A 12,440-nucleotide genomic window follows, 5' to 3' on the forward strand; every position below is an offset into this window, starting at 1 on the left:
CCAGAATGTCTTTCAATTGCTCAGCTCAAAATGTTGCAAATATAGCTCATTTCACCATGACTGTTTATTACCTGCTTTAAGTTCTGTTGTAAACCAGCTGTTCAAATGTCTGCAGCTTTAAATGCAGCTGAGTGTAGTTAATGTTAAAAGGCTGTCAGTCACTATTTCATACTTGCTCCCTTGGTTGACAACAGTAACAGATAAATATGTACATAAAAACAGCTTTACTGGGATTTCAGATGCACAGATGTGAGCTCAGAGAGCAGGAGAGACGCAAACACATGTCAACACTGGCTGAGTTTAGGTTGCAGTAAGAGCCACCCAATCCTTGCCTATTGGTCACAATATATCACAAATTCCACAGAGCTTTGACCTGTGTGCATAAGATCAAAACTAATGGTAACATTAGCAGCACAATGTGTTTTTTTTTTGTTTTTTTTTTAAAGAAAAGGATAAGCAGTGGGATGCTGCCACTAAAACAAAAGTAATCCAGTGGGTGTTCAGTTTCCCAGATGCTGGAAGTGCATGAAGAGTTTTGTATTCACTTTGGCAGTCAACAGCAGAACATTTGGTGTGCTTCAGTCTGCAACATTTTCAATGTAGCAGACGCAGCTTTAGTGAATAAATAACCTTGGTTGACTGTGAGGCAGCTGCTTATTCTGAATGGCTTTCTGAGGTCCCATATGGTTCTGAGAGAACTTAACTTGATACATATGACTAGACAGCTGCGGATAATGTATGAGACTCTTACAGTCCCATTTGGCTGCCTGGTTATCATATCCTCCATGTGAAAGGAGAGCAGCTCCTTGATCAACAATTTTTAGCCATTTTTGCTTGTATTATGAGCCATAACACTCTGGCAGAATTTCTTTTTAATTCAAAACTGCTGTATTTGATAGATGTCGGAGGTGAGGTTGCAACTTTTTAAGCATCACTTTGTAAGTGTTGTCATGGTTGGCCACAAAAGTCCTACTCTATTGCTTTGTGAATTTGTACATCTATTTATCAAAATGACTACATTCATTCTGTGTGTCAGTCTGTGTTGAAAATGGTTTGGGTCCCACCCTGATGTCATGGATTTGACAGACATGTGACCAGGGTTCATATTCAGACACGAGACTGGCCAATTTCATTACCATCAAATTAACAGAGAGGACTTACGGGTGGTTGGCTTGTTGCAGTTGTGTCCGTGTCTGAAGTACTGAGGATTCTCTACCACAGGAATGCGAGTCATCCCTATGACAACCGCATCAGGACCCGCATCCAGAGTACAGGGGGTAATAATCCCGTGGTTGACGTGATGAAGAGGGCTGGCAGAGTCTTCCTCACCGCTGATCACAGCTACTGGACCTGGAGTAAGACAAAAGAACAATGACTTCATTTACAGTTCAAAGTGGGTTTTAATACTGTTGAATCGTGTCGATTTTACATGAGAACATACTTGGTAACTGAGAGGTAAATGCAACTTCCTGAGGTATTGCACATAAACAATGACATTGTGAAATGACTTTTTTTGTTTGTTTTTTTACATTTGAAATGAGCATTGTTTGCTTACTTATAGATTCTGGAATCTTAAGTATTTTTCTGTTTCTTAAAATGTATTTGTAAGAGATCTTAAACTGCAGTCATAGTCAACAAGGCAGCTTTATCAGGTGACATATGTCTAACTGTTAGAGAGGTGGGTGGTTTGTTTTCCGTCTACAGGCCAATGAAAATAAAGGGCAGCTACAGTACAGTGAATGTGACTTCATGTTTCTACCTGAACACACCCACACTAACCCAATTGTAAAATTCACTCATAAAGCAATTAAGCATTTTCTTGCTTGAGTTGACAAAAAACATAAGGAAACAAATTTAGTTCCATGGTTGTAACAATACTCTGATTACAACCTTCAGCTTACTAAAACTTTGACATTTAAACATCAGGATACTGGTTTAAAAAGTTTGAGAAACATAACCCTGTCTATATATATAGTTATAGAGACAGGGTGCTGTATATTATATAATTTCAAAAGACCAAATGTAGGCCTTCAAGAGTTATGTAAGATATGTAACATATCTAGTGTTGCCCATTTTACAATTTTATGTAATAAGGAAAAGCAAGTTAATTCTATTTTAAAAAATGTATTAAATGATTTCACAATGATGATACTGACTCATTCAGGTGTTTTATTTCCTGAACCAGAAGTTTTTGATTTGTCAAGTGAAGTCAAAAAAACAATGCTGAATTCGTCAAATGTGCACTCTTACACATCCATCGTTCGAAAATGACAAATTCAATCAGTAATTCACAAATACACTTTACCCACATTTACACACACATTTATTCCGTAGTTAGTTCTCATTTTCAAAACAACAGCTAATCTCCCATCTCAAACACAACCGGAACACTTCCTACTCATCTCACAATCACCTCTTGTTCCAGAACCCCGAAAGCATTTGTTTCCCAACAAGAAAACTTTATAACTCAATGACCTAAAACACCCTTTCAACAGATAACAGCTAAGGCACTTGTATAGAAGAGCTACAGATACAGCAATTTACCTGGAAAAAAAAAAAAACTCTATTTCCATTCCTGCAATCTTCTGCAGATATGTCCACCTTCATGAGAAAGAGAATTCCTCTAAAGGGCTGAGGAATGTACGGACAGCAAATTGGAGGAAAATGTGACCCCTGAATAGGGCTGTAAACCTCGGTGTTACTGCAAATGATGAGCAGCATATACCAAACTGCAGTCTAATTTATGGTTATTTTGTGTTATGTGATTGGATGTAAATTCAGCAGTTTTGACAATCGAGCGTCAAGTACATCCGGAAAGAAGCGTAAATATACAGAGCTTTGATGTGCAATGCATTTGTTGGCTTACGTTCATTGGTAAGTTTTTTTTCCCCACATATATTTTGAAGGAATTTTCCTCCTTTGACTAACAGCACAGATGTGGCACCAAAACTTTTCTTGTCTAATTTCAAAGAAAGGTCCTGCTTACTCAGAATTCCTTCTCCATCTGTAGACCTGCCACATGTCTAATGTCTTCTGCCAGAGACTGACATATGCAGAGGAATGTGCAATACACATGAAAGGCTCGTGTACGTACAAATGCGCCCTGTTATCAGGATGGCTTTCAGAACTGATTGTGCTTTTACATGTCTCAATTACTGCTGCTATTCTCCACTCTTCTCGGCCGAGTTTCACTAAATACTTCTGCGTAACACATCTGAGAGTCTCCTGTGAGTCCTTCCAGCACGAGTTAACCAGATAATGAGATTTCCATCACTTTATGAAACTGCACTGGAGTCTGCAGGAGGTGGTTGGGGTGGATAGAGGGCGTACAAAGTGTTTGATTCTCACACCAGAGAGTTCTCATCCAGACTCCCATCTGTGGTTAGGTTTACACCAATGAGCCAAAACATTATAACCACTCACAGATTAATTGAACAACGCTGATTATCTCATAACAACTGCGCCAATGTCAAGGTCTCGGATGCATTAAAGGGGAAGTGAACAGTCAGTTCACATAGTCAGTGTGTTGGGTGCAGGAAAAAATGGAGTTGGGGGGATGTGCTGGAACAAGTCTGATGCACAGCGGCTCCAACTCGCAACTTACAGGACTTAAAGGATCTGCTGCTAACGTCTTGGTGCCTGATACCACAGGGCACCTTCAGAGGTCTTGTAGAGTCCATGCATCTGCGGGTTGGAGCTGCAAAAGACGAACAGCATATTAGGCAGGGGTGGTCAAAATGTTTTGGCTCATCAGTGTAGTGACCGAAAGTGCTTTGGTTAAGGTTAGGAGAAGATGATCGTTTCGATTACGTAGAAGCAGCCATGTTGTTTTCAAAGTCAGTGTGGGCTTTACCTGTGTTACAACAGGCCACGATCTCTCACTAACCTTAACCAGTTGACCAAAGAAATTATTTCGCAACTACAAGTGGATTTTGTGCCGCAAGATCGGATACTCTGGAAACTGTCATCAGTGCACAAACTACGGATACGTTCGGTATCAACGCATTTGCAACTTGACAAATACATCAATTAGGAATGTTTGCAAACATTATCTGCTTGCAGTTATGTTTCATTTCAAGACTATTTGCTGTTGCAGTTTATCCGTCAAAGACATTTCCAAGAGACAGGGATGTAGAAAACAGGTTACTGAAGATTGTCAAAGCAATGGAAAGTGATTCACAGTTCAGGCCACGCTGACTTCTGTTGTGCTGACTGTGTGAAGAGTTTTGAAAAATGAACTCGGTATTCAGAAATGCGTGTTCGCAATTGTAAATTATGATCAGTAAAGGCAGTGCCAAAGAAGCAAGGCTGGTTGAATTTATGGTGCCATACAACACATTCCTGTCAATACCAAGCATAATTTCCTTTCTTTAATCAAAATTCAAAGAAAGGCCTGGACTTGATTTACTGTCAGCCAATGTGATCCAGTTTTCTGTTCTATCACTGCTGTGTCAAAACCAACGCAGAGCTCTGACAACTGCAATCTTCAGAGGGGAGTGAGGGGGGAGGAGGAGGAGGAGGAGGGAGGGGACGGGAAACGGCAAGTGGATATAAAGTCAACAGCGGCTGATTCAGTGGAGCAGTGACAGTGAATCTGTTTACCCACCATGTTGAGTCTTTTGCTCACCTTGACAACACTGTAAGTAGTAATCAAGACCCAGTCATATCAAATTATAGAGCCGCACTCACAGTGGGGGTGGGGTGGGGTGGAGGTGACTGTGTGATGCAGTGACACATGTGAGCAACAATTTATTCACAACATTTACTCTCATTGCAGGATTTTCATACCTGAGCGCTCTCTTTATTAGAGAAATGGGCACAGCAGAGCATAGGTCTTCATCGGGCGACTACCTACCCAACCACTGGGGACAGGTGGCACAATACAGCTCTAAATCTCTGCTGATGCCTCTGACCCGCTGCTACACGGCAAAGGCACAAAGATATATGTGCAATATACAGCTTCAAACATCAGTACGCTTGAAGTAAAATCATTACGTTGAAAATCATCATGATTCATGAGTAAAAGTCTTTAAAAATGAGAAAAGATACCTCAAAAGGATCCTAGGATTATGTTCTGCTTTTTTAATACAATATGAAATGGAATGAAAACCCATCTGATCAGACTCTGGTGCCAGATCGATGAGGCCTCAGGGAGCGCCTGGCCTCACTCCAAACCACAGCACTCAAAACTACACAAAAACCTCCCTTCTGATTTCTTGGGAGATGAAGGTTTTCTGAGGAGTGAGGGGGAAATTGGACTTCTTGACTCGAGAACATTCTAAAAATTGCATTTATGTTACCTGAGTGATGAAAAGGCCCAACGGCATCCGAGAGGGGTTTTATCATCTGAGACGATGCCTGTGCACAGAATGGAATTCAGCAGCGGACATTTTCCCCCCAAACGTCTATCTGAGAGTAAAGTTCCTCTCTATTAAACCAACTTTGATTTATTCAGGAGAACTGGAAAATGAAATGAGCCAACTCTCAACTATTTTCCCATTCTTTTCATGTCTCATCTTGTCCGCAACTTCATACAGCAAGTGGAATCAGCCATGCACTCCGATTGGCGGCTGGATCTGATTCAGACCTTGGCTAAGGACAGTGTGTTGCTTTTTTGGCCCTTTCCATTGTTTCTATTCCTCAGGCTACTGTGGTCATTTGTCTGCATTTATCTTACTCCTGTAATTAGTCTCGTACGTCCATCAATTTCATGATTTAAAGCTTGCAATCTGCACATTAAAGGAGTAGTTCAAAATTTGGGGAAAAATAGGTAGATGATCCAATCAATACTACTTACTTAAAGAGGTGATAGGTGATATCTTTTGGCAGAAAAAATCCACACTAGTCTTTCATCATATTGCAATTCAAGTAGTCTGAGAAGAAACTAGGCTTCTGCACCTCTTATTTGCTCAATTCCCAGGCTTTAACCAATCACAGGCCTTCACCAAGATCAGATAGTATATCTCGCAACATCTGAATGTTGGATGTGGTGGCACAACGGGTTAGATGGAGGACTTTCATTAATGAAAATGGGATTTAACTCACAGGTGAAGCCACAAACAAATATTGACTTTTAGTTTGACTTTCTGTCTAGTGGGAGGAGTTAAGTTTACAGATGGGGAGAAGGAAAAGCTGCAGGAGGAGGGCTGTATATTTTCCAGCGTTTTTTCTCTGCCTTTTCACGATCACTACCAACTTCAGCTTTAACGGGATGTGCAGGTATCAAATCTTTACGCAGTGATTATTGCCAGTAAAGAGTTGTGCTAAGATAAATTTTCATCTGCAGTTCATATCCAGTCCACAGAATAAAACTGCTGATAAAGTCAACAGACTCAGTGCTGTTCCCTTAGAAAACAGTAGTAATCAAAGTAATGATGGGTACAGACTTGTTAGTATCTGAATGTTTAATTTTGGTATATAGTAAAATCACTGTGTCAACTGTCATCATCTCTGTTCTCATGTCTGTACAGTAAGTATGAGGCACCTAATGTAGCCTAGCACAAAGACTGATGGGGGACAAGCTGGCCTGGATCGCTCCAAAGGTGACAAAATCCTTCTACCAGCACCTTTAAAAAACTTTGGACAGAGGGAAGCTAGCTTTAAGCCTGGTTCTGCGCATTAAGCTAAGCCAACTCACTGATTGCTGGTAGCAGCTTTCTATTTACAGGATGTTGAGAAGCAAATGAAATCAAGCAAAATGTGGAACCCTTAAGGATGTATAGGACACCAACTGTTACGTCTAATGGTCTTGATAACTAAACTCAATACTCAGTGATCATTTCTTAAACACAGTCTGATTCGTCTCTCCTGCAAAAGTGACGATGCGTTCAAAAATAAAGTGCCGGTTTTCCTCAGTGCATTTACACACAGTTTTTCAAGGCACTTGGCAGGTAGGCGGCTCCATGCATTTTGGAGAGCTTGCCAGAGTTCTTCTGTGGATTTAGTCTGTCTCAGTGTCTTCTGTCTCTTCATATAATCCCACACTGACTCCGTGATGATGAGATCAGGGCTCTGTGGGGACGATACCATCTGCTGCCAGGCGTCTTGCTCTTCTTGTCGCTGAAGACAGATCTTTATGACCAATCAGACGCCCTCCTGAAGGTGCCGCGTGATGAAGAGGAATCGAAAACTTGTGCCGTGCGTTCAGTCTGTTACACAGCTGCATCTGACACACAAGCCGGCGAAAATGTAATTGATCATCAAAGAACACGACACTGCCAGCGAAAAAAAAATCATTCATTTAACATGTTCAGAGTAACAGACACTAGTTTGTCCTGGGACTCCTTCTGGAAAAGTCTTAGATCACTGTGGCATGCCGTCGTTTGAAGATTAGTTAAATCTCATTGCTCACATCCTTCCATCTTTTGCCAGCCAATATGTTTCTCCATCCAACATCCTTCTCTTTTTCTAAAATGTGTGACTCCTGCTACGATTCTCAATGACTCTCCGGGAGACATGTAACTCAAGTCCACATAACTCAGTGTTCCTTAAGTGTAACATGCCGCAATGCTGGCTCATGGCGGCGCAGCAAGTGTTTTATGTTCATGTAAGGTACATTTTGCAGGTACATTAGCTAATTCAGCCAAATCAATTGATCAAGTGTGACATTTGCATCATCTGTTTCTCAGAGTTTGGAAGTCAATCTAATTTACTCTACAGGAGAAGAGACAGCACAGCCTTCCCTTCCTGGGTTTTAAAATCCATCCATCCATCCATTTTCTATACACCGCTTAATCCTCATTAGGGTCGCGGGGGGGCTGGAGCCCATCCCAGCCGACTTAGGGCGAAGGCAGGGGACACCCTGGACAGGTCGCCAGTCCATCGCAGGGCGGGTTTTAAAATGAACTCGTAAATTAAGGTACCATCCAAGTGCTGGGCCTCAGTGATGAATTAAAAGAACCCTCACACCTTTGAACTAACTAACTTTCAGACGCAAACCGACTTTCATCTCCAGGTTTTGTCACCTTGCAGGCATAATCACACTGAACCAAAACCAAAACCCTTTTAACAAGGCTAAGGAAATCCCAGATACTGTGAAAGGAAACCTTTGTACTTTACCTAACGGCTTTATGCAACCCCACAAACTCACACATGCACATCTCGATGGATGGAGTCGCTTGGTCACAGCAGACATGATAGCCTGCGCCACCTTCAAGAAATGATATTTACAACAGCTACAGTTTGGACAGATCTTAACGTTGCCACCTACAGACAGAGAAAATACCAGCTGCTGACATTTTGACGATATTGTATCAGGAGGGAAATAATTTCATTGCATTTTAAGTATTTGTATGTGTTGGAATAACCTCCAGACTTGTAGGGAGTACGTTAAAGACTGCATGCAATCTGCAACAAGCAAGACAATTCAGCAGGCCAAGCCAGAACAGACAATTTCTGTAATTCTGCACAGATCACAGACAAAGGGATGCTTCAGAACTACTCTGACATCATCACATTTTCAAGTTGTCTCCAGTATTAAAGTAGCATTAAATAGTTTATCCACATCTCAGCACAGCAGCACTGAGTCATATAACCACAGTGTATCTACATGAGACTTGTTCGCTGACGATAGTAAAAGTCCAGCTGTTCAATAATCTACAAATCCTGTTGCATCATCTTTATCAGTGCATTAAATCTTTGAGTGGGGTTGTCCCAACATCACATTTTCACTACACAGTTATCGTAGCGAAAATAATTCACAATGTTACAGATATCTAATTAAAGTGTGAAGAAAAACTCATGCTATCAGTCAGGTTTCTCTTTATTTGTTGTGTGTCTAGCCTGTTTTTTTAAATGACACTTTAAAAACATGTGCAGAAAGGTGGCGTCTGTAATTATAACTGTACCGTTGTTGTTCTGATACTGAAGTGGTAACCACTTATTGGATCTGGATTATTTTATGATATGATCATATGTGCATTATTATCTTGACGTTACAATTTCATCCATCCATCCATCCATTATCTATACACCGCTTAATCCTCATTAGGGTCGCGGGGGGGCTGGAGCCTATCCCAACCGACTTAGGGCGAAGGCCAGTACCAGTATACTGCAAAACCCCCTGTTGGACTTGTGTGCTGCTGGTTCTGACTTGTTAGCAGCTTCAGCTCTGCTTTCCACTGGCTGGCATTGGGCTCCCGGCTTGGACCCTGATTACCAGCTAAACTGTACAGTAGCCAGAAAACAAGTCAGAGGAAGTCTTCAGAATGCTCTGCTAATTGCAACAATTATTAGAGCAAGGCAAAAAGACATGCTTTTTTCCCCCTTAGTCAGCAACAATGTTCACTTGTTTGACAAGGTACTTAGCACACACTAGGACACACACTAGGACACACACCTGAACCTCCGTCACATTCACAGTTAGAGGCTCCACCTGAGGATACCACTTCATACAACAAATCCACCACACAGTTTCTGACAGTTACAGTTTTGACAGTATCCTTTTTTTTTTTTTTTAAATCAATTATACCAATAAGAACAATTCATTGATGAACACATAATCATTAACAATCACAGTACAATACCAATAGCAACAGCTAAAAGCTAATTTGGCTCTCAGCGATGTGAATTTAGGCGTATTCTGACTTTTCTGCATGTAAGTAAAATATAAATACATATCAGGTAATAAACACTCTTGGTCTGCAGGTGGCAAACATGTTAACATTCAACAAGCTATTACTTGCCTTGCCTGTGGCACACTGAAATCCAAAGTTTGCCAGTTTTATTGATTTTTCATATAATCTACTAATCCCATAGAAAGACCAAGCAAACACTCTTTGTTCTACAAAATTGTTTCGTCTGTACAGCAGTGACCTATTAAGTCCTCTCTTCGTGTTACAGAAATCCATCGCTACCTGAAATCTAAAAACACATCCACCACGGCACTGGCTGACATGTTACTTCATTGCCATGGACACATATTGTAGTTTATTTTGAGCCAATCCCACCCACACTGTCCTGTGGCCAGAAATACCTACTGAAGTACCACATGTATGAATCCACAACAGAAACAGTTTGCAACACAATGCACTATTTTTTTCCAGGCTTCTTAGCTCCAAACTAGTCTGATGCTGTTTGATGAAATTACTTTTCAAACTGTTAAACGGCACAAGTGACCATTCTTTAAACACTAACATGTTCAGGTTAACCTGTGAGGTTAAGGTTGAGTAATACACTCAGAAAGCACTGAGCTACAATAATACAGTGTTGGTATCTTGGTGTCATCCTTTTTAAAGGATTCAACTACAGTTTGTTTGTTCTGTACATGACACAGGCTGGATTTTAGGTGCACGTTTGTCACCACGAGCCTCTGGATCATACTGACCAAGTCTATTTATTCTCACCACTCTCCTCATTGGTGACTTTAGATATCATTAACACATATGCTCCCCGTTAGTCCTTCTCTTTCTCTGTTATAGACTTTTATTGTCTTACCAGCTTAGTTAATTTATTTCAGTTCGAATCTGTCTGTTCATTGTTTTTTTTTTTGTTTTGTTTTTTTTAATAAGAATTATTTCTACAAATACACCAGACCAGAGTAAAAACCAGCAGGGGTTTTGTCTAGAGCCACATGACTGTTTGTGTCTCCGTATCCCTACAAACGAAAGTAAAAATGCTGAAGGTGATTCTCAGGACAGAAAAAAAGGCAGTTTGCGACTCTGCGGGGTTTTCCCTGTGGTGAGGAATAAATTGTGCAGAGTGTGATTGCTTCCGTTCCACCTCCTTGTGGTAATTATCGCACAGATTCCTTTCAAAGGTAGTTAATTAGGACTGGAATTAACTCGAGGACATGTAAAATGAACAAGAGAACACAGGAAGGATAACTTACCGAGGCAGGGCCCTGCTTTTGGTTAACGATGGATTTGAAACAAATTGAAGCCATACGTGGGAAGGGTCAAAAACAGGGAAATCGAGGCTAACGACATGCTTGTGATGAAGAAAAGACAATGGGTCTATAGCACATAAATATTAACTAACTGTTGTAGTGCTCAAAGCTCTTTTCATAAATCTATCAGAGCTGGTCATTTGCGCTTCAGTACTGTGACTGTAGGTTAATTTACTGATATATTGCTGTCAGAGTTACCAGAGAATGTCTTACGGCTTCTTAATTCCAGCCCCTTCAAGTGGACTTGCTATAGGGAAACATTTCCAAACAAGAACGCTAAGCTGAGATCTATTATTTTGGTTCTTGAAAGCCATTATGATGTTGCAGCTACTTGCTTAGCAGCAGTCAACTGTGCAAATCCACACAGTGAGTGTGTGTAGTAGAGCAATTAAAGGTCAGTTAATTGCCAAATGCCACGATGGTGTGAAGAAGTCTTGAGGTTATATGCAAAACTTGTATGACAACTTCCCTCGCTGCACTGAAGAAAACACAGAAAAAAGCTCTTCTGACAATCGGCTTCAACCTGCTCACTGAACCTCCCACTCAAGCATGGTGAGCATGTGACGGGCCGACGGCAAACCCATGCTAACCCCATTCCTCACGCTTTCCGAATAGCAGCCTGTGCAGAGCGAAACAGCACCGGACTGAATGCACCTTCCTCTCCAGTTGATGGTGACCAACTGTGGCTCGGCGCTAAGACGGCTGATATTTATGGGCTATCGACGATTTACAGTCACAGCTCAACGTGCTCTCTCTTTATTGCGGTATAAACAATGGCGAGCGCTGAGGGGAAGGACGGCCGAGTCGAGACAGAAATAAACACGCATTTGAAATCTGCTGTAATCCTATCAGTCACTGCATCTGAATCCACTTGTACGTCCTCTAAAATCAACTGTCTACACCACACCCAACATTATCTGCAATGACACAGCAGCGAACCAATTACAGTCTGTGTTGCTGTATATCTGTGGTCTTGATGCTCAGAATGATAATGCAAGAAAACACTGAGATTGTTATTCTGACTCTGTTCCCACAGCACCCTATCAGCTTTTATATCTTTGACAACACATTACCCTGTAAGCTCCCTGAAGACAGACGAAGCAATTTTACACAAGTCTGAAAAGTGATGGAAAATGACATCATCCAGCAGCCGAGCTGTCCAGAGTCTGTTCCTTGATTTATGACTAACACAGAGTCAGGATCTTTACCAAAACTGGGACCTACATTTTATTAGACATTATACGTACAAATTGAAAACAAAACATACGGCCATCTGAGAAGGTATTGAGAGTCATACAAGTCTCCAGTCTGTTTGGGCTTTCACTCTTCTCTCGTTGCAATCTAATCATAAAGGGCCAAATGAAAAGCTTGTGGTGGCATTGTTACGAAAACTAGTTTGCATCATAAACTCGGCAGTAAAGGCAACGGCGCATGCATACACACATACAGCACAAGCATATGCACAGCGGCAACCCTGCGCTAGATGGCTATATTTCTTGTCATGGCATTAGAATATGAAACGATTCCCCAGCGCCGAGCATCTGGTAGAGTTTGC

The 12,440-nt window shown here is 41.2% G+C and overlaps 1 protein-coding gene across 1 annotated transcript in view; it reads right to left on the reverse strand.

Moving 5' to 3' along the window:
* Positions 1 to 1,161: 1,161 nt before the first annotated feature.
* Positions 1,162 to 12,440, reverse strand: part of LOC103360916 (NT-3 growth factor receptor) — a gene marked incomplete at its 3' end in the record, with an annotated part of 179,647 nt that continues 168,368 nt past the window's right edge. The window contains exon 12 of the mRNA XM_008286851.1: positions 1,162 to 1,350. Coding sequence (XP_008285073.1) covers positions 1,162 to 1,350 — 189 coding nt within the window. The remainder of the gene's footprint in view (positions 1,351 to 12,440) is intronic.

Source organism: Stegastes partitus, unplaced genomic scaffold (genome assembly GCF_000690725.1).
Source record: "Stegastes partitus isolate 25-593 unplaced genomic scaffold, Stegastes_partitus-1.0.2 Scaffold473, whole genome shotgun sequence".
NCBI classification, from domain to species: Eukaryota; Metazoa; Chordata; class Actinopteri; family Pomacentridae; genus Stegastes; species Stegastes partitus.